At 43.7% G+C, this 22,885-nt stretch overlaps 2 protein-coding genes across 2 annotated transcripts; one reads left to right on the forward strand and one right to left on the reverse strand.

Annotated features, from left to right (window-relative positions):
* Positions 1-2,385: 2,385 nt before the first annotated feature.
* On the reverse strand, positions 2,386-8,360 carry fbxo2 (F-box protein 2). The gene is made up of 6 exons (XM_061220301.1): positions 8,233-8,360; positions 6,321-6,381; positions 5,065-5,191; positions 4,669-4,761; positions 3,870-4,008; positions 2,386-3,163 (listed from the first exon to the last, which is right to left on the reverse strand). Exons 2-6 carry the CDS (start codon positions 6,355-6,357, stop codon positions 3,029-3,031), a joined length of 531 nt encoding a protein of 176 aa, XP_061076285.1. The 5' UTR covers positions 6,358-6,381; positions 8,233-8,360; the 3' UTR covers positions 2,386-3,028.
* Positions 8,361-10,814: 2,454 nt separating this feature from the next.
* Positions 10,815-22,309, forward strand: phf13 (PHD finger protein 13). Its single transcript, XM_061220300.1, has 5 exons — positions 10,815-10,982; positions 11,791-11,828; positions 14,255-14,356; positions 18,447-19,188; positions 19,963-22,309. The coding sequence occupies exons 1-5, from the start codon at positions 10,949-10,951 to the stop codon at positions 20,187-20,189; spliced, it is 1,143 nt and encodes a 380-aa protein (XP_061076284.1). The 5' UTR covers positions 10,815-10,948; the 3' UTR covers positions 20,190-22,309.
* Positions 22,310-22,885: the final 576 nt, after the last annotated feature.

A 22,885-nucleotide genomic window follows, 5' to 3' on the forward strand; every position in this document is an offset into this window, starting at 1 on the left:
TCGTATAATAATTCCTCGCACTAAATATTTTTCATGGTGTAAAATTGATTAGACGCAGTCAAATGCCTTTTTTGCCAAGCCCTCCACCCATAGGTACACACTCCTGAAAATTGGGGGTGCTCATTTGACAACACTCATCTCCGACTCCAATAGAAACATGCTCATCTCTGACTCCAATATAAAAATGTTTCCCATTTATAGGGGTTCATAGATTAATGCACTTTCACGTCGTATGTCAAAAGGCAAATAGCATACATGTACATATGTCCCGGTAGTGTTTGTTTATATGTTCAAGCCTCCACAGATTAATTTAGCTGCTGTTTCTTGTTTGCTTGTACATCACAAGTTGCCAGTGCTTGTTCTACCAGTCAGTAATCAGTAAAACTGATGTCTGACCATTCACCTATATTTCTCCAGCAAATGGTTGTAGTCTTCGTATTTTAATTGGGCTAAGCTTAAATAACATTCAGGTGTCCATTCAGGTGCAAAGATTTGGGCACCCCTGGTTTAAATGTCTGTGACAATTAATCTATGTGATCGAGAGCAAAACTCTTACAGTTAAACATGAGACCTTTCTGCAAATTCTAAAGCAAGATTGCTTTTTTCGACCAGCTACCAGCTTGAGCTGGGGGGGGGGGGGGGGGGTTCAGCAGGGAGAGGCAAAGCTCCAAAAAAAGTAGTATTTTGTGGTGATATTTTTGTAGTTTCTATTAAACAACATAACTACTAACAGCCACCAAAATTACATTTATGCAGAGTGAGGCTTCTAGTTTTTTCTGTATTTACTCAAAAATACACCTGTCAACTACTGTCTTTGCAACCAACAAAATTCAAGTGAAAAACATTTCGTTTTTAGGCCCCAGTCAATGCCCCTTCATAATAAGCGGTTCACACTATGGTCAATGGAATACTGTGACTCACTCCAGTTAAAAACATTTACTAATAGATGCATTTGAGTCACTAAATCCCTAAGGAGAGCAATCCGAATTTGTAAGAATGCATTTATTTTATTTTTTTGGGGTGGAATTCCACTTCTAGTCACTGCTGCAAACTGAAGATAACAGTGGGTCATCTTTGGGTCTGCCCTGTGAAGTAACTCTACAGTCTACTTCTTTTCACAAGACTTTTTTCACCTTCAAAATTATTTCAAATTATTAGCTACTGCCACCTACAGGGACACTGTATTTTTGGTAGTGGCCTTATTAGCATGTGAATACATGGAGCCATTTAATTACGTAATAAGCAACTGCAACTACATCCAGTCATAACACTGACACTGACACTTGACTTCCTCAGTCAAGGATATGACCTAATGGACAGAGCAGAGCAGATGATGTCTGCACTGATGCAGGCTGTGATTGGTCGGAAACGGGGGTTGATGCAGGCTGTGATTGGTTGGGATGGAGACAGTGATGGAGGTTGTGATTGGTAGGAAAGGTGACAACTGCATATTTTCAACTTTCATTTCTATTAGGGTGTGTCCCTTGAAACAAACTTCACTTTGAGGAACACCCCTTGTGACCCTTTTGATGCATATTGTAGGGACCCAGGAGGACATGCAGGATACGGACAATGTGTGGGGGGGTGGGGGTATTAATGGGTACTGAATGGGGGGAGGAATGTCCTAGGTTCAGTTCTTGGTTGGCCGCCTAGAGCAGGCGGGGAGTACGAGTTCTGTCTGGGAAGTTTCATGGCCGAGGGCAGCTCTGTGATTGGCAGTTATTTTGTGGCGGTACTTTAGCAAGTGTGCATCTTCTGTGCTAGAACGAAGAGATACTAGTTGAGTCTGAGCAGTCAGATGAAACCCGTTTATTGTTTTGGACACTCCTCCCAACCCAGTTTAGTTTGTTAAATTAAGGGCAATAAACCTTGTCATTCGTTCAGTTTGAACATTCCGCATTTTCTGTGTTCTTTTTAGCCAATGCTAGCTACGGGTGAACCCGCCAATATTAACACGCTTTCCATTAACAAAATGTATCATTTTTGCGACACTTTAGAATAAGGGTACATGAATTGCCATTAACTAATGTACAGGAATGAATAGATGTACCAGTACATTAATTAAACATGAAATGAACTTTTCATGAGTTAATGTATGTTAACTACTAATATATTTGTCACATGAATATTTATACATTAGCCATATAATAAACTTATAATTATTTAATCATTAACAAATACATCAACTGTATTTTTAATTTGTTGCATTAACTAATGTAGTTGTAAACATGAATTAATGAAAAAAGGCTGAACATCTTAACTGTCCAGTAGTTAGTTAACAACTACATTAGGTCATACTAGTTCACATAACTTCATTTTAAACTTCTTCATAGTCGCACTTCACACAGAAAGAGACACTGTAAGGATGTGCACTAAAATCCAACCACCAATACAGTATGTTTATTTGTTTATTACATTTCCACCTCCTGACACTATGACAAGCCCAAGGTTTCCTTCTCATGTAATTACAGCAATTACGTAATTCTTGTATATTTAAGGACTTTTCACACTTTCACATTTAGTCCTTTTAAAATATTAGAATACTATTACTAATACGAGTTAAAACGTAATTGCTATCTAGAGGTAGCGGTCAGTGTACACACAGAAAAAGGGTCCAGTGTGATGTTTAGCAGCATGTGTATACAGCTGGGGGAAAAAAGGTTTTCAGAAGCTGTTTGTTCATTCCTTACTTAGTTTAGCATCTTCTTCTATAGAAGGTTCACTTATACTTGACATTTCATGTCATCATTTATTTTTTCAGCCTAATATACTGTATTAACTGAAGCAGCTCATAAATACATACCTTGCTAAATGCTACACAGCAGCACTCATCTGGGATTCAGACCTAGCACGTAACTATTCTCTTTCCCAAGGCTCCACACTGCCGCCCTTCCAGTTCCCACATTGCAGATCAGTAAGAACAAAACATAGGCTACACATCCTTTATGACATCATGTGTTACAGGTGCAGTGTGACGTGTGGCTTTAGTGACAGCTCATGCAGTGCTGGATCTCTGGCTCCACCCCCCTCAGGCCTGCACTGTGACAGAGCTTCCTGTCACTCTCACGCCAAACCAGCCGTCCCAGAACTTGGAGTCCTGGCCCCCGTGCTCAAAGGAGATGAAGCGAAGACCTGGTCCGTAGTCTGAGAATGTGTGCGTCACCTTGGGGAAAAGAACGGGGAGGAGAGCTGTACATGATCATATAATACAGGCGTATAATATTTAATATTATATTTTATAAGATAACAGACATTTCTATGTCATGGTGCTGTGATGGCACAATGAGGGCTAGGTATCTGAGAGTTGTACAGTTTAGAAACTTTTATTGTATTTGGCTAATTCTAATTCTAAGTATAAGTCTAAAATACCAGTCAAGTTTTTAGGTTTTGTAGTGTGTATATATATATATATATATATATATATACACTGAAAGAAATAAGTGCCAAGTATTTTTATATTTATATATATATTATATTATATTATATTATATTATATTATATTATATTATATATATATAAGACAAAAATATTGCCAATGAGGTGAGATAGTTTGACTAATTTCTAGATTTGCCAAGGGGGTAAGACGATTTCACTTGTCAAGCTATAAGATAATATTTTGTTCTTGAGAAGTTTCTTTACAAGCCTTTAAGTCTCATTACTAGACTAAAGCACTTAAGATAGGTGACACTAGTATATGCTTCTTACCAGACACAGGCTTTTTCAAATGCACTGGAAGGGTTGACTTTCCTGAGGCTGAGAACACTAAACAATTAGTAGGTCTCAAATGTGTGTTGATGTCATGGATTGTATTTTGGCTGTACAGTGTTTGCATGTGAGAGATAGACTCCCAGAATGACACACAGAGCTACCTGTCTCCAGGAGCAGTCATCGCTGTCAGGGTCAAGGGTCACATTGTCGGGTTTAAATTCCTGGAGGATCTCTTGATTCTCATCCAAGAGAGAGACGGAGAGCTGGTAGGTACAGCCACAATCTGAACGCCCACAGTACCTGTGCACATACACACACACACACACACACACACACACACACACACACATAGGTGTTGATTCACAGAAGCCATTTGTTTGGATTCAGAGTGATGGATAGCGTCTGTGGGTGTGTGTGTGTGTGTGTGTGTGTGTGTGTGGTTCAGTGTATGTGTGGCAGTACTGGGTGTGTGTATGTGTGTGTGTGTGGCTGTGTGTGTGATTCAGTGTATGTCTGGCAGTGCTGGGTGTGTGTGTGTGTGTGTGTGTGTGTGTGTGTGGGGCAGTGCTGGGTGTGTGTGTGTGATTCAGTGGATGTGTGGCAGTGCTGTGTGTGTGTGTGGGTGTGTGTGGCAGTGCTGGGTGTGGGTGTGTGTGTGTGGGTATGTGTGGCAGTGCTGTGTGTGTGTGTGTGTGTGTGTGTGTGTGTGTGTGGCAGTGCTGGGTGTGGGCGTGTGTGTGTGTGGGTGTGGGTATGTGTGGCAGTGCTGGGTGTGTGTGTGTGTGTGTGTGTGTGGCAGTGCTGGGTGTGGGTGTGTGTGGCAGTGCTGGGTGTGTGTGTGTGTGGCAGTGCTGGGTGTGGGCGTGTGTGTGTGTGTGTGTGCGGGTGTGGGTATGTGTGGCAGTGCTGGGTGTGGGCGTGTGGGTGTGTGTGTGTGGCAGTGCTGGGTCTCAGTATTACCAGTCCTCCACAGTGACAGGTGGCTGTGCATCCAGGGCATCCGCCTGGAAGCCCTCAGCCAGGAGGTCCACCACCTGCTTCTTCAGACACAACCTGGGAAAGAGACCATGGCTTTCAGAAACACGGGTGTACACACACGCATTCACAAAAGCACATATGTGGACAAAGACACACAAACAATTAAACTTACAAACACACACACACACACACATACTCCAGCTCTCTCTCCGGCAGACTTGAGCACACACAGCGCTTTGGCTAAATGTCTGTTAGATTTGACTCATCTGTCTGCCCTGTAGTTCATTTCCACCTCTTCAAAATGAGAACATCTCAATGTTCACCATCATCAGAACCCCTCCCTGGACTATCCCAGCTCCACTCTGCCCCGTCTCTCACTCGAAGGAGGTGGCAAAATATTTGGTCATCGCCTCGTCGCAAATGGCGTGGCCACAATCGCCCGGCATCTCCTCCACACGCCATTCGCTGCCGCCGTTCTCCGTTATCTCCCAGCATTCCAGCTGCTCTGCGAGAAGCACAGAAAGCTCGACGCGTCAGTTCTGCATGCAGCTGCATTCAAAATGGCAAAACACTGGCACTTGTCATGACCACATGACCACCAAATAGGTGTACGGTCATTGCCTATTTTAATTGAGAAGGTTCTGGATAGGAAGAGGACAATTGCATCTCTCTGAAACTAGCAAGGACACTTACTGCTACTAAATGGAAGATGCAGCCCCTGAGGTTTGAGAACTGACAGTTCCAGAAAGTTGTTTTGTGCATACTTCCAATAGGCTCTTGGGACATGTATTCTTTATTTGTGTATGTGTGTACTGACAGTGAATGGTATGTCTCCTGGAAAGATTATTTTTATTTGTACAAGTACCCCCCCCCCCCCCCAAGGGTTTAATTGTCTCACTGAACAACTGCCTTTTATTTTCAATATAGATTCAGTGAGCACTTTCTATTTGACTCATTTTTTTTACTTCTGCTGCTGTAGCCTATCCACTAAAGAGGTTTGATGTGTTGTGCTCTTCCGCATACCACTGTTGTAATGTGTGGTTATTTGTGTTACTGTCATCTTCCTGTCAGCTTTGACTAGCTTCTCCACTGACCTCTCTCATTTTTGCCTGCAGAACTGTTGCTCACTGGATGTTTTTTGTTTTTCATACCATTCTCTGCAAAATCTAGAGACTGTTGTGCATGAAAATCTGGTCAGTAGTCAGTAGTTTCGGAGATATTCAAACCACCCTGTCTGACACCAACAATCATTCCACTGACAATGTCACTTAGATCACATTTCTTCCCCATTCTCATATTTGGTCTGAAAAACATCTGAACCTTTTGACCATGTCTGCATGCATTTAGTTGCTGCCACATGATTGGCTGATTAAATATTTGCATTAACAAGCTGGTGTGCAGGTCTACCTAATAAAGTGCTCAATGAGTGTATAGTACTTCAGTAAGGACTTGTCTTTTCAAAATCATTTAGCAATGCACAATATATATTTCATGATAGTTATTACTCATTTGTTATAATTTAGAACTTAATATACCACTAATTAAAATAATATAATATGGACAAGAAAGGGGAAAAACAATGATTCAGCACATGAGATTTTGATCATTATTTAAACATCATTATTTTCCCTTACCTTCTCCACAAGGGTTTTTGAGAAGGTTTGTGGCCATTGTTGGACTGGGCAGTTCCTCCACCTGCACATAGACATGAGCACACAGATAGACTGCACTGCAGGCCTGGCTTACAGCTTCCATATTAATGAGCACATGGTGATCTCAGAGCTGAAAACGCTGAGCTGGGCTGAGCTGCGCAGGGGTTTACAGCAACGTGGCCATGTGACACTGCTGTGTTTGCAAAAGGTATGCAGGGCTGGGCTTGGTCATTTTTACTTGGATATGCTACCGTCCCATGGAGTAGAAGGTTCTGTCTGTGTTCTGAGTAGTTCTGAGCTGTCAAGCTTCAAAGATTCCAAAGTGAATGGGCTCCAAGCAGATACGACCTTTTACATTTTGAATGCTTTAAACAGTATTTTGTTATAAAAGTTCACACATGTATTTAGTGCCCTGTAAATAGCGTATTTATGACACAAACTAATTTTTGTCAGTTAGAACCTTCTAACTCTCAGCTCATGATCCCGTGGTGCAGATCTTGGTGTTTGCAGAACCCCTGTGTTTTGGATTATACCCCAGTACCTGCCCCTTTTGCCCTATGTGCTTCTTTCATTTGACTTTAAAAATATAAATATTTTTATTTTTATCACTGCTGTTATTATCGTTCATAAATTTTCATTCATTCATTTAAGTAAAATATATTCAGTACAATAACTGATCACTTTTTTTCTAGGTTGGTGTTGCCTTTTTCTCACTTTGAACACCGGCCCCTCAAAAGTTCTCTGCATGGCCCTACCGCTGTGCTATTGGTGACACAGTACAGCAATGAGTGCATAATTTCTTTGTGAAAATATTCTGAGATTGAAATGGGTCATTCCATCCATGTCTGCTGTTTCAGTGCATTTGCATTTTGATTATTCTGAAAGGTTTACTATTGATGTTACTAGTATGATCATTAGTGCTAGAGGTAGTACGAGTTCACTAGTAATAAGATATGTAAGTATCTTGTGTTTTAATCAAAGTTTAATCACTGCAGCTATGCAATGGGTATCCTCGTGCAAAATGACTGGGCATTAAGAGTTGCACCAGAGAGAGCAAAATGGCTACCCTGACACAGCACAAAACCTGGCACGGGATGAGGGTTTGGATGCACACATCAGAGGAGAATGAGGGTTTGGATGCACACATCAGAGGAGGATGAGGGTTTGGATGCACACATCAGAGGAGAATGAGGGTTTGGATGCACACATCAGAGGAGGATGAGGGTTTGGATGCACACATCAGAGGAGAATGAGGGTTTGGATGCACACAGGTCTTAGTGTAAGGAATTGGACACTGCAAGTTTCGGGACACTGCAGGACATGGGCCCCACCCATCTCTGCCACTAACCCCCCGCCCCCGCTCCAAATCTCTACTCCACCCAACTACGGCTGCATTCAATGAACCACCTCTCCTGGCCCAATAACGTCAGCACCTGGAACTCAGCCATCCACATTGCCAGCGCCAAGCCGTCTGCCCACTCGAATACCAATGCAGCTCACTGGACTGCACTCACTATGACCGTCTCTCCTAACACTAGTTTTCTTATGCAGTTGAATAATGAACAAAATCTTAGCAGAAACATTCAAATAACTGAATGCCACAGTGTTCTGTATAACAAAAACTGTCTGAGGCACAGATAATAACCACGACAAATAAACGCACATTCCCGTACGAGTGTCAGATTCACTGCAGCCCGACTGAAAGAGCGCTGCAGCTTTCTGTGCATTTGCACAGTCATCAGCAATGTTTACTCTCTTCCAAGCTCATTCTGAGAGCTCGGGGAAAGTGCTGAATCACCTACTGTAAGGACAGAATGACACAACACACCTGCGCAAACTTGTATTATGACTTGTATGCCAGCACTTAAAGCACGTCAGAAAAAAATGCACTTACTCTTTTCCGGAGCGCTGAGTTCCTGTGCCTCGCTCTCGCTCTCACTTGGGGAAGTCTGGATCTGGTGACTCCTCCTGTTCTCCTCTCTGTGTCAGTGCACCCCCCCGTGCGTTCTGTGATATATAGAGCATGCGCACGCGCACAGACGGACACACACACACAGGCATCAGAGTCAGTCGATACACTGAGATACAGCTGACTCACATCCAAGCAGATCAGGTCTTTTTGATTTGCTCAGTAAATAGAAGATCAGAGATCTTTCTCTATCCCCCCCTCTCTCTCTCTCTCTCTCTCAATCAGTTTGTCCTCTGCCCTCTTCGCCTCCCTTCCCCCTATTTCACACTGTCTCTGTTCCATGAAATTACCTCGTCTGTCAATGACAACAGACAGGTCATCAGCACACAGCGCCTCTGTGTTCCCAAAATGAATCTTCCCCTTCACACATGAGTTTACAATTTGGCACTTTCTGTTTCAAAACTAATGGACCAGCTGTGATTTAAATTTTAGTATTTACATATTTAAATAGCACATTTAAATAAAATGATCAAAATTAGGTAAAATATATCTCAATGTAAAACACAACTATACAAAATACAGATTTTACACGTGGACACATTTGACAACTCTGCTTTTCCATGGCAAATTATTGATGATACTGACACCACTGTTCTATTAATATTAGTTAGTCTTCTCTAATCACTCTCAGAAATTAAATAAATAACTGTGAGCAACCATCAATCATATTTGGCAGACATTTAGGCACACGTACTGTAGATTACCAATATGAATAGTAAATCTTGGACAGGATTTTATCATTTTTAACCCCAATAGTAAAAATTTTACTAGACAGCTTTTAAAGTATTTTACATAGTTTTCTTAAATATACACCCAATGAGCACTTTTAAGCTTATTTGTCTTCTGCTGCTATAGCCTATCCACTTGAGAGGTTTGACACATTGTGTGTTCAGAGATGCTCTTCTGCATACCACTGTTGTAATGGTTATTTGCATTACTGTCACCTTCCTGTCAGTTTCGACCAGTCTGGACCTTCTCCTCTGACCCGCAGAACTGCTGCTCACTGGATGTTTTTTGTTTTTCGCGCCATTCTCTGCAAACTCTAGAGACTGTTGTGATAATCAGTAGCTAATCAGGATATAAGCAGTTTCTGATATACTCAAACCACTCTGTTTGGCATCAACAATCATTCTATAGTCTAAGTCACTCAGATCACATTTCTTCCCCATTCTCACATTTGGTCTGAAAAACAGCTGAACCTCTTGACCATATCTGCATGCTGCCACGTGATTGGCTGATTCAATATTTGCATTAACAAGCTGGTGTATAGGTTTACCAAATAAAGTGCTCACTGAGTGGATGTAACTATATGTCATATAGCTATATATTGTTTTATTGGGTTTTTTTACCTGTTGCTTCACACAGTACATTTTCAAGCACTTTATGGTAAACAATTAACATAATTCTGGGCAATATGCACATATGATTGCTCTAATGCATATTGATGCTCTGTTTTGTTTGCATCTGTCCCTAAATCTGCTTGGGCATTCTGTAGTCTTGGTTACGCACCAGAAACACATTAAAGAACCTAAAAGTCATTGCCAGATGTAAGAATCATGCATCATATGACATTTTCAATTGTTTATTTTTGCTGCACTATAGCCTACAGCAGACACCAGATTAAACTTTCAAATTTAGGGTTACCACACCTTTGGCATATAAATTATGGTTTATTGCAGATGACAGCAATGCAACATTTCAGTGCTGCATTCGAAAGGTGTAGGTCAGTGTCCAGAAGATACTATAAGCAGGCACACCAGGGGTGTGTATATAGCATTTCAAAATAATAGGCAGACAATCAAAGGACTGCTCTTCAGAAGCAGAGAGAAATTCTGTGACTGGGGAGTCAGTCAGGGAAACTGCCACGTATTTCTTATTTAGCTGACGCTTTTATCCAAAACGATTTTCAGTTGATTAGACTAAGCAGGGGACAATCCCCCCTGGAGCAATGTGGGGTTAAGGGCCTTGCTCAAGAGTCCAACAGCTGTGTGGATCTTATTGTGGCTACACCTGGGCTTCAACCATCAACCGCGTCCCAGTCATGCACCTTAGCCAGTAGGCTACAGCCCACCATTTTGTTCTTACTGTAGGAGTGGCGCAATGTCCACTGCTGGCTCTTGCCTTAATTTTCAGAAGTGCAGTGTCTACTGTCTTGCAAGGTGGGCACCCAGCAAAACAGCCAATGACTGCCTGCCTCGGGGGGTAGAGCTATTCAGCAATGTTGTGGGCTACTGACTTTAGCATGCTGTAGGACTTAGCAATGCAAACTGTACAAATTTCTGTTAAGGTGCCTCATTTCCGAGAATTCACCATTTCGCAAGTTATTTCACACACTTTTCGCCCAAGGGTTCGTTTCTACTGTCTGCGGGAACGCCTTCTTTACATGTCGACCAATTAAAGGCGACTGCGCATTGTCTTCAAAGAGGGAAAACTTCATGAATATGTAAATATGTATTTTGTATATTAATGATATGTAAATTAAGCGGTCCGTGCCTCCTGCTGTCGTCACAGGTTGAGATACTGTTTGGTAGCGAGACACAGTTAGTCAAGACAGCTCGAAAGATTGTTTGTCGAAAGATTGCAGTCGTCGTTTTAGTACAAGACGTCTTTCTTGGGATTACTGATAGCTATGTGACTTGAGATGACCAGCGATATGTCCAGGGATTCAACAAGAGGTAACTATCGTTTCAGGCTAGATATTTTTTCCCTTTACTTCAGCCAACGTTACTCGCAGAGTTAGCAAATGTTGTGGCCAATGTTAGTTGGCTATAGTTGTACAATGAGGTTAGCTAATGATAGCATATAATTTCTATCCATAAAACATCGAAAAGTTTTTTGTATTATTTATTTTGTAAAATAGTCACTTGTATGTAGCAAGCTTCCTTGGATATGGGTGTATTGGTTGTTTAACCAACGTTATCTTGGTTATCGTTAGCTTGCTAGCTAACTTGTCTTGCATGTAACTTGTTAGCCTAGCCATGACATGATTTCCTTAACCTAGGTAATGTTAGCTTCGCCTGGTTTTTAGAAATCTTGCTTGAAACTTGTTTTAGAAGTGTGAAATGTATTGCTTTTTGTCACTTTGGTTCATTGTTTCAGGAAAAAATAACGTTTAGGGCATATCCAACCTTTGGAGGCTAGCTTCCGACACTGTAATGCTAGCTAGCCAGCTAGTGGTTTGGTTGGAAAAATCCAGAAATAGACTCAATGCTCTGACCATCACTGTTCATTTAATTTTGCTAGCACAGACAAGTTTGCTGTTAGTTAATGTTATATTATAATCCTAATCGCAGTGTGACTAACGTTAAAATAACTTCTCTAACGTTGACCAACTTGTGGTCTGTTGTATTTCGCCCTGTGTGTAGCTATTGTAAAAGTGCGAGACTTGAGTTGTTTTAGCTTGCTAATTCTGGTTAACCACAGTAATGGGGAAACATTAAATGTTTGCAATGTTAACACCCTTTCCATTCGACTTGTCTTTAGAAATGGACGCCTCATCATCCTATACATTCGGTTCAGAGGTAAGCGATATTATTTCATTTGGTTAAACATTAGACTAGGGTAGCTAGCTAACGTTATCTAAGTTAACTTGCATGTGTTAAGAGTTCCTTGGTTAGCTAGCTAAGGCTAGGCTAATCGCCAAAAATAGATGTTTGAGCAAGAACATCAGAACTAACGTCACTTTAAAACCCCCATATTTACAGTCAAGTTTACTTTGGCTATTGTTTATCGAATTGTTTGATGATATTGGTACATTTTGCACAATAGTTAGTATTTGGTAGCTAGCTAATCATTCGATGTCAGGCTTCTTATTGCACATTACGCCATCTTGTTTACCCCACTGTCAAAAGTATTTGCAAATGTTTAGACTGTTGTTGTTTTCTCTGTCCTTCATTGACAATGCTATTTCAACTTGGGGTACATATAAGCCCATAAGAAAGGTTTTGGTCTCAACAAAATGTAACCACCCCACGCTATGTTTCCCTTGTTTCTGAATCGGGGGTTTTGATGAAGGGGGTGCAGTGGTAACACTAGTTTCGTAGCTAAAGGCTAACTAGCTTCCCAACGTTTGCTGCCAGTGGTCCTAGCACCATAAAAACGCCATCTTGCTTTTTGATTTATAGCTAGCTAACTTGCTAAATAGTTTGCTGTAAAACAAACGTTAAAGGTATCGAAGGAAAAGATCCTATCGATGAAGTCTGAATTAAAATCAAAAGCTCGACAACTAATAAGTTAGGCTACGGTAGTCTGTTATACCATTGAAGCGGGGGGTTCATCATGTCACCGGCGTCTTCTGATCTATGTTGTTAGACATTGTTAGCTAGCTAGCTATCTATCTAGCTACCGTTGGATAGAAATATAATTGACCTCAGAAAGTTTTTTGTTTTTTTAAAGCGAATAGGACGCTTGTTTTTTTTCCAAGTTAAGTTGGTCAACTAAAGAAAATGTGTATATGAGCTAGCTAAGTTAGTGTTTGTTGTGTTAGGCAGTCTATTCGCTGTGAAATCCAAACAGACAGCAAGCACTAGCTTCGTTAAATCAATTAGCTAGCCTAGCTATGTGCTACAATTACGTAACGATTCTAGCATATGGCTAGCTAGTAAAGTGCGAGTTTTAATTAGATCCACACATGCACATTTTCTTGTTAACAATTACCAAGTGTTATCTGCTCGTTGATGGCGTGGCTAAGAAAACAAAATCGGAGATACCGTGCTTAGCCAATCATTTGTTTCTGACGATGTGAATTCGTGCGACGCTTAGCTGCGCTCCTTGGGCGAAGACTTTGACGGGTTAAATGGATTTTGCTGAATTGCTTCAGCAAAGAACATCCCGCTTGTTTAAATGGAAGCAGTTGCTGCTACCCAGCTGACCCCGTAGTAGTAAAGTGGCGAATCAAGTTATCGTAAAGGTGCACTTTCGGAATATGGTAAACGGACAGTGAAAGCAAAAAGTCCAATCATGTTTCGGATGCACACTCGCAGATATCACGGGTACTGTGATATCAACGCAAAAAATAGACAGTGTTAAATGTGGTATCACGTTTCTGTTTAATCATGCATTGCATTTTGCAGTTCGATAATGTTTGTGCTGATGACGGTGATACTATTACTGCGTAATGATTAGTATGAAGAGACCCAGATATGTTATGCTACAGTCCTCGGCCATTCTTTAGAACAAAGAGTTGGCTATTCCTTTATTTTTATTTTATTTTTTTAGCTAAGTTCTGTTGAATTAGCTCTATGTTTTAATGACTAAGTCTGACTTGAATAAAAATTTTAAAAAACCCAGCCTGGGGTGGGAATAATAAAAAAAACTTTGTTATAAAAAGGAGCTAATGATGTTAATTTGATTTTGTTCATGTTGCAACCGGGCATGTTTGACTTTCAAAGGGCCAACTTAGTCTGTGATTTCCTGTTTTATGATGTGACCGTTTAATGGGTCTTTCATATTCCCCAATTAATTTAATCCTTTTTACAATGGCTGGACACTTGTTCCTCGCATTCCTCGTTCAATGGAAGCGACTGCTTTTTTTGAAAAAGAGTTTTTGAAATTGACTCTTCAGAGTTGTTGAAATCATAACTCGACCCGAGGTATCTGCTGGAAAATGTTTCTTTGCCGAGCACGCCTATCAATGTGAAAAAGTCTGAATTAAATGTCCTTATTTCCTCGCTTTTCCTTTGCTAATCCATGACAGGTTTCACTGTGAAATCTAAAATAAATAGTAATTTTAAAGACTTTGCCAGTTTAAGCCAGTCAACAATCTCAGTTTGGCAGAAGTTGCTCCGAAGCATGGTTTATCTTTAGGCGCCCTGCAAGACTTTGAGGAGAAAGATAATTTAGTTTCTAAATCTAGTTTTAAATCTGTACGGTTCAGCTTTCTGATGATCACTCTTACATAAAGGATGTCCATGTATTGTGCATGCTAATGGGTGCTTCTGCATTGCAGGGCTGCAGTCCCAGCTTCAAGCGCCGTCGGACAGTCGAGGATTTTAACAAGTTCTGCACCTTTGTGCTGGCTTATGCCGGTTATATTCCCTACCCTCAGGAGGTAAGCAAAGATCCTTCTTCAGTGTCACCACCTCTCCTCTCTGTCCAGGTTCTTTCCTCTCTGCCACAGGGCACCAGAAAGGACAAAAGGCTGTTTATAACTTTATTCCATCTCTGTGACAGTGCACCTCCCGTCTTCTCAGTCAACCTCTTCCTGTCACACCACCTATTAGCTGTAGACTTGTGCCACATCGGAAATGATGGTCAGGTCCACAGTAGAGTAAGCTTTGCGATGGACAATCAGGGGAGAGGTGTGCACAGGAGGAGGACAGCCGATGGCCGTTTTTCTGGAATGATCTTTATGAGTTGGTGTCAGAAGGCACTGACAGGGGGGCCCATTGGGCCTGAGGAATTGTAGTAGTTCAGCACACCAGGATCGGATATGGGAACAGTAACTGTAATGTTGATTTCATGTCTGTCCCGAAGGAGCAGTAGGTAGGGGTCAAAGTCCTGAGAAAAGGTGCTTGAGATCTTGGTGAAGAGTACAACACGCAGAAAACTTTAAAGGGAAATGGAAGCTTCTCTGAGTTCAAGGGGCCGGAGAAGCGGGTTGGGGACCGCCCAGTGCCCCTCAAGCAGCCCAAGTCCACGGGCCTCCAAAGGTGTTTGTGCAATTTATGAGGTCAGGGCTGTGCGGTGTTGGATAATTATGAGGTTCAGGGTTGGCCGGGGGCCAAAGGGAGTCTGACAACAGTTGTTGGGCGGCCGTCCAGGAAAAGATCTCCCAGTAATGGCTGCGGTTTCAGAGAGAGCCTGTATGTTTAAACTGAGCTTTTAGGGCGCCCCTGGAGAGGCTGTTATCAGCACGGAGCGAGGGAAGCCATGGTTGCCCGAGGCATGGAGAGCTCCGAGGCAGACACCCAAGGACTGCCTGCAGACAGCCTGTGGAGCAGAGGCCTGGTGTCTGTATCGCACTCCTGCTCTGTGGCACTCTTCTGCTCTATTCAATCCACAGATCGGCGAGAGCAGACAGCTGGGCCTGGCTTCCCTAAACGCTGCCCCTGCCACTGTTCCTCCCTCGTCTCTGTGTCCTGGTGGAACCCCCTCTGCCAGGCCACTGAGAGAGAGGGCCACTGAGAGAGAGGGCCACTCCAGTCACCCGGCTCATCCAGGTGAATCAGTGACTCTGGTTATAGTGAGTCATAGACTTGTGTGAGTCAGTGACTCGGGTTGTAGATAGCAGTGGGATGAACATTTCTTGTTAGCTGTTAGCTTGTCCTGAGTTTTGCTTTCTTTGCACCGTCATGTCCTGGGATCTGTCCAAGCCTTGGTTCTTTGGTGTCTAGAGAATACAGTGTTTTGATGACTAATGAATAATTTGATCCTATTATTTACTGTGTTAATCTTATAAAACAAAATGAAAATGGTATCTGCTTCCAGAGCAGCATTTGGCTGATGGGTGCATATGATGTCAATGTACATGGGGAAAAAAAGCATTATTGAATTTAATTTAAAAAATAAGCTTTTGTATTTTTTCTGTTTGCAGGGCAAGTATCCATTTTGTTTTCATGGATACTATGGTAACCTTAAGTCATGGTGGTCATTCTCATCATTGTGCTTGCGTTTGGCACTTAGTGAGCAAATGGAGAATGGGAGCTCAGTCCATGGTAAATATGGACAGTTTGACAGTTGGAATAAATGCGAGCACACGTCTGCTGTCAGTTTCAGCGTTTTGGCAGTCGCGTTTCCATAGTGCTTGTGGCTTGATCCTAAAACAAGTTGTGAGTAGTTAATGAGACCCGCACTTGTGAGTTGTAGTAAGTTGTGGGTAAAAACGTACTACTTACTAATAGCGGTGATGTTGAGTTCAATGGCAGTTGCTGTAATAAAATGTAACCGGGTACTTGGCATTACCATGTTATGTTCTCTGCCATTTCTCTTCTCCTGGTCTATTACTGTCGGGTCTTCCATCTGTTACATCTCATGACAAATGCAAATTCTGACTCGCATGTGTTACTGCACCGTTTCAGTCTGAGTGCAGTGTGAATTATAAAGGAAGTCCTTGCTGAATGTTTTATGTTTCTGGCTCCACTGAAATGAAATTAAAAAAATCCTTCAAAAACGACATGGTATTATGAATTAGTGTCGCTGCATAATGTATTTGCCTTGTGGGGTGCCCAGGTGGTTAATTTGTTGTAACAATGTTGGATGTGGAGAACAGTTTTAATGGTTCAGCTGTGGGGAGAAGGCCATTTGTAGCTCTCCTGCAGGCGTGGTCCTACAAGGTCAGGCCCAGGCGTGGTCCTACAGGGTCAGGCCCAGGCGTGGTCCTACAGGGTCAGGCCCAGGCGTGGTCCTACAGGGTCAGGCCCAGGCCAGGGGCCTACAGGGCTAGGCGAGGCCCTATAGGGTCAGGGCCAGGCGAGGCCCTACAGGGTCAGGGCCAGGCGAGGCCCTACAGGGTCAGGGCCAGGCGAGGCCCTACAGGGTCAGGGCCAGGCGAGGCCCTACAGCGTCAGGGCCAGGCGAGGCCCTACAGGGTCAGGGCCAGGCGAGGCCCTACAGGGTCAGGGCCAGGCGAGGCCCTACAGCGTCAGGGCCAGGCGAGGCCCTACAGGGTCAGGGCCAGGCGAGGCCCTACAGGGTCAGGGCCAGGCGAGGCCCTACAGGGTCAGGGCCAGGCGAGGCCCTACAGGGTCAGGGCCAGGCGAGGCCCTACAGGGTCAGGGCCAGGCGAGGCCCTACAGGGTCAGGGCCAGGCGAGGCCCTACTGGGTCAGGGCCAGGCGAGGCCCTACTGGGTCAGGGCCAGGCGAGGCCCTACAGGGTCAGGGCCAGGCGAGGCCCTACAGGGTCAGGGCCAGGCCCTATAGGGTCAGGCGAGGTCATGGGGGGTGCTGGCCTAGGGCAGGCTGCTGATGCAGGCTGAGCTCTTTTGTCCCTCAGATCCCGCTGCACCGGGGGTGTGCTCTCTGACAGGGGACTTCCAGTGTGGCGGGGATATTTTAGGGGCCGTGTAGGCTTTAGCAGCGTAAAAATAGACTGTGAGGGTGACGTGTAAAGATATACACAGGGTTCTGCAATTTAGGATTTGGCATTTAACGAGGCCGAGAGAGGGTATGAGGTGTCACTGATGTGTTTTTGTTTGGTTCAGCCCCTGGGTTGTTTCCCATCGAATGCTGGGATGCAAGACCTAAAAGTTCATTTATTAAGAAGGCTACGTATGGGTTACCATAATTATTGTTAAGAGATAATTATTGTTACTTGTTTATTTTTTTTCATTTTTTATTCGCGTTGCCTGCATGCACGTTTCCTTTCATATCAAATATTGTTTAATGTATGTAAAATTCAGTATGTAAAAAGGCAAGCATTGCTGGGCTGAATGGCCTGTTCTCGCCATTACCTTATGTTATGTTATGTTATGTAAAAAGTTTCCCCCCAAAGTGGGGGGGTGGTGGAGGGTAAAAAAAAAAAAAAAAAAGAAGCTAAAAAAAAAAATAACAAAGCTATCTGCAAAAACCTGAAATAACATGGCATAATGATGGGAACAGGCCATTCGGCCCCGCAATGGTTACTTTTTAATGTACCTAATGCCTGGTTCACCTAAAATCTCAGTAGTATGCAGCAGCACTGGCTATGCTGCGGACTCTGCTCTTGGCCATATGGGTTTAATGTATAAATATGGCTTTGACTACTGGCCAGCGTAACTTCTATGCTGTCAATAGTGGCACTTTTGGAATGGAGCCAAAAGAAGCAGGTTGGTAGTACATGTGCTTAATTGGCTGACCTTCATTCATTATTTCCAGGGTCTGTGCTACATGAAATGTTATCGCCCAATAATACAAGGCATCATTGATTGGTTAAATGCCACATTGTGAACAGTGCAGATGAGTTTATGCATTTCAGCCTCTGTCGTACAACAGCACTGCACAGCATTGCTGTGTCTACAATGAATCCACCCAAAATATCAAACTAATGTTACTAGCTGGGCCTGGTTATGATGAGATTAGTTGCCATGTATTAGCAACCTCAGTAAGGTAGCTGGTGATAGATTAGATAAGAATACATTGAAGAAACCTTCCTGTGACGAGGTATGTGTGCATCATCTGTGATTGGCTGAGCTGAACCCGTTTCTCTCTCTTTCTCCACCAGGAGGCAGCACTGAGGAGCAGCTCCAGCCCGCCCAACAGCACGGGCAGCACGGCGGACAGCGACGGCTGGGAGACCCCTCGACACGACCGCGACCTCCCTTCCGCCAGCGACCCTCCCCGGCCCAAGAAATGCAAGAGCTTCTCTGGGTTCAAGGGGCCGGAGAAGCGGGTCGGGGACCGCCCAGTGCCCCTCAAGCACCCCAAGTCCACGGGCCTCCTCCTGGATGGCAGGCAGAAGACCGACAAGCTGAAGAAGAAGAAGAAGAAGAAGCTGAGGAGGCGAGAGGAGGGAGAGCAGAGCACGCCGGCGGCGGCCCTTACCGCCGGAGCCGATGCCAGTCCGCCCTTCCTGGGCCGGCCGATTAAGCAGGAGCCTGAGGATGACTTCAGTACCTCCACCCCGTACACGCGGGCCCCTGGCCCCGAGCGGTCCGCAGCGGCCACGGGAGGCTTCGGCCTCAGTCCCGTCCGCCGCTTCCACACGGACCCGCCCGTCCGCTGCAAGGAGGAGCCCGACGTCAAGCTGCCCTGCTGGGAGCCGCCCGCGGCCTGCAGAGTCTCCGAGTCCAGCGCCAGCGCCCGACAGGGTGAGGAGGAGGAGGAGGAGGAGGAGGAGGAGGAGTCGGTGGTGGTGAAGGAGGAAGGCGTTCCCGGGAAACGGACTGTGATCCGTCAGGGGAAGCAGGTGGTGTTCCGGGACGAGGACGGCTCCGGGGACGATGAGGACATCATGGTGGACTCAGGTACGGATGCCTTCCCTTGATGAGAGGCACTCCTCAGTGATGCCATTCAAAGCCTATGATAGTTCAGATCTATGGCTACAACTACTTAACGCCCGGTCCTGCAGGCCACAGTGTGTACAGGCACCACAACACCCGATCTCACTAATTAAATTAACCTGAACCAAGCAGACAATTATACAAGTTCTGAAATCAGGATGGTTAAACGAATACCTGTTAACAGTGCAGCCCAGGGGATGTGGAGTTAAGTAGCGCTGTAACACTATAGCTCATCTAACAGAACAGGGTGTTGCCTGTCAGTGCCATACCTGCAGGAATTAGGTGGTCATTAATTCTGAAATTCTGTAAATGGTGTGAAATGATGGTCCTGGCCATGTGGAGTCCTCACGTTGTCCAAGGGGGGAAGGGCATAAAGGAGCAGGAGCTGGTTGGTGGAAGATCCTGGTTCAGAAAGTATTTTGTTCCAGTCACCTGGATGTGCCAGTTGGCACAGTTCTTCAGGAGATGGAACATATTGGTTAAATCAGGAGGGTCTTTTCCTTTGTTCCTGGACTTTCCACCTCTTGAATGTCGGTATTCTGGCTTGTTGTAGGGGTTTTCCGGGTATGGGTGTGCTACTGGCTGCTCTCCTCAACTGATGTTGAAGACCCAACTTGGCAGACACAAAATGAATTAGCAGTCCTTTATAAAAATAACAACTCTAGCATCCAAGATGTTTCTGATAATAATAACTGTAGTATGTAAGGGTAACTAATTTCTTCCCTTGAATTCTCACAGACGATGACTCCTGGGATCTGGTGACCTGCTTCTGCACGAAGCCCTTTGCCGGGAGGGCCATGATTGAGTGCAACCAGTGCAACACCTGGGTCCACCTGTCCTGTGCCAAAATCCGCAAGTCCAACGTCCCCGAGACGTACGTGTGTCAGAGCTGCAGGGACTCCCAATTCGACATCCGACGCTCCAACCGATCCCGCATGGGGTCCCGGAAACACCTGTTGGATTGACCCCCCCCCCCCTTCCCACACGTTCCCCCCCCCCGCCAGACTTTTGCACTAAAAGGGCGGGGGATGGGAGAGAAACGGACTCCACAGTTTAGACTGAGTTACCCATGGTTCGAGCACAAGAATCAGTGTTTTCCTAAAAGGTTTGTGCGCAAGGCAATCATTTCAGGTCACAGGAAATCTACAGCATTAAATGATCAGGCTTTGACTGCAGGCGGATGTCTTGAATGGACACCAGGAAGTCTGCTTTAGAACGACTAGGAGTGCATGTGAACATTGGTATTGAATGGAGGGGCGTGGATGGAAGAAGTATGGTGGTGATTGGTGCACTGTTTAGGAGGATGAGGAGTCTCACAAACTTCTCTGATATTACCGTTTCAGTGGTGCGGTTATCAGATCTTTATGATGATAACTTGGAGACTTGGATTCCTTGCGACTTCCAAACACCCCAGATGTTTTTTCACGAGTCCTCTGATGTTCGTTGTTTTGATTGGTTATCGTGCTCCTTTGCCTTCTCCACTCTTAGTCATAATCATAAAAGGAGAACTTGTTTAATAGAATTGTTGGGTTTTATTCATTTTTTTTCTTTGTTTTGTATGGATTTTTGAAAATGTCTTGATTCTAAATGTGGTCACCTTGTTTTTAACAGTAAAGCTAGCAAGTAAGCCGATCGTCAGTCTGATCGGCCTTTTTGGAACAGCTGCCATGGAAACTGGACTGATGTCTTTGCTGGTTGAGGGTGCATTTGTTTCTTGTGGAGTAGGCACTGGACTCTGCCTTTGTGTAGCTTTTCCTTACACTGTCTTTTGCCATCCAGTGAGAAGCTTTAGTGTAAACATTAGCCTTTTTCAGAGATTGTTCGTGTTCATTTTTGTGTTCCATATTTTCTTCATTCCCCTTGTTCTTATTCAGCCAGACACTTGACGCATGTTTGCTTCACGTTTGTGTCTGTAGGATAAAGGTTAGTGAGCCTATAAGGGGGAAGCGTTAATTTCACGTCGTCGGTTTGTTTTAGAACCAAACAGTTGTTGAAACATTGTAGAAATGTATAAAATCTATTGCAGAATACATTTTAAGGAGACTTTAAAAAGATTACTTCAGCATATTTGCATATTTTCTTCCTTGGGTTTTTGTTTAGATTCCCACCACAACAGTGGACAGAAAATGAGTTATTTGGAGTCTGAATTCACTGGTTGGTCGTTGATAAAGGATGGCTTTATTTGGTTCAGTCAGAGGACTGGGGTTGGCCAGTAATTCTGTGCACACTACTTTTTATGACCTACAATGGGAGCACCTGTTGCAAATATCTTGGTGTGCAACAGTGTTGGGTTTGTCATTTTACATGGTAGCACATCAGGGGCTGGCATCTTGTCAACAAAACTGGAAAAAATACATAGGATTGAACTTTGCTTTTGGAGGGTGGCTGGTGAACCTAGAGTGGGACACGCGATCTAACCCCCCTTTCGCCACAGACACAATACGTCACAGTGCCTCCTCCCGTCCGCCGTCTGAAAATCCTAAATGCCGAGCTTCCAGGTGTCGTAATCTCCTCTTTGGTGCTAAGTCATTAGGCAGAGCCAGATTCATCCCTTACACAGTGAGGGAGATTACGGCATTCAAACAGTGCGTGAGAATGCACTGCACAAAGCCTATTATCAGGAAAACGCACCATCTCTCTCCCATTGGCAGGAATGTGCTTATGTTCGTTTGCTGGATAAGTGCTGTAATTTTTAGGACAGGCTTAGTTTGCAGTTCTTTTTCGCGTCTTGTCATTCACAATTAACAGGAGAGTTCTGCTGGGCGTTTCCATTGTATTGAGCTGTCTGACATAACTGGATGTAAATTGGGAGGAACGGGACAGTTAACGGGATAGTTAATTTTCAGTGGTTAAAATGGAAATTTATACGGTGTCAGGACTCTACTGTCAGTTTACCAAAAAGGATGTTTTCCCTTTCCGTTTTTCAGAGAAATCATGAGATATATTTCGTAACCAGTGAGACGGCACAAATGGGAGTTTTCTGCTTGTTACATTGGAAAAGTGGGGCCAGAGAAAGCCGTTTCTGTGAAACTGCATATTGTTATTTGTTGTAAATAAAGATCTAATGATTTTAATCGACACCAAAGACCTAATCATTTTACTAAGATAACTCAACAAATTGTTGAATGGTAATTTGCTTGCTAATTAATTTCTGTTCTTACTGTACATTGTGAAGGGAAGTTCTGTTGACAAAGAACAACTTTATAATTGATTGGGTTTACTGTAACAAATGTTAAAATGGTATCCCAGATGTAACGCATCCAATAATGATTACCGTGCAAAATACAATGATGAAATCAGAATATTCAGTACCTAGTATGCTTTTTGAATATCAAAAGGTGAAATTCTAATGAAATTGAAATTCAAGGTAAAAATCATAGAACAGGATTCAGTACTTGTCAGCTTAACCAAGTATCGTTCTTCATTCCTTTAATTTGAAAAATGATTTGACACAAAGCAGTCGACTTCCATACGTGTACAGTTAAAGGGGAGCTCTACTGAAGATGAGGTCTGTGGCCCTTGGGACAGCTGTTCTTTTTTCTTTTCTTTTTTTTTAACCACATGTTTTCTGGCACAACTAGCTATCATGAGTACATTTGATAATTCAACCACCAAGAACATGGCAATCTTAAATGACTAAATACATCATAACCTGGAAACC

The sequence above is a fragment of the Conger conger genome, chromosome 14 (assembly GCF_963514075.1).
Source record: "Conger conger chromosome 14, fConCon1.1, whole genome shotgun sequence".
NCBI lineage: Eukaryota > Metazoa > Chordata > Actinopteri > Anguilliformes > Congridae > Conger > Conger conger.

Excerpts from the sequence above, each read along its gene's own strand:
- fbxo2 (XM_061220301.1), bottom strand. The coding sequence starts at position 6,357 with ATGGCCACAAACCTTCTCAAAAACCCTTGTGGAGAAG. Across the intron at positions 5,192-6,320 it reads CAAAAACCCTTGTGGAGAAG|AGCAGCTGGAATGCTGGGAG; the intron begins GTAAGGGAAAAT and ends TGCTTCTCGCAG. Across the intron at positions 4,009-4,668 it reads CCTGTCACTGTGGAGGACTG|GTACTGTGGGCGTTCAGATT; the intron begins GTAATACTGAGA and ends GTATGTGCACAG.
- phf13 (XM_061220300.1), top strand. The coding sequence starts at position 10,949 with ATGACCAGCGATATGTCCAGGGATTCAACAAGAG. Across the intron at positions 10,983-11,790 it reads GTCCAGGGATTCAACAAGAG|AAATGGACGCCTCATCATCC; the intron begins GTAACTATCGTT and ends ACTTGTCTTTAG. Across the intron at positions 19,189-19,962 it reads GGACATCATGGTGGACTCAG|ACGATGACTCCTGGGATCTG; the intron begins GTACGGATGCCT and ends GAATTCTCACAG.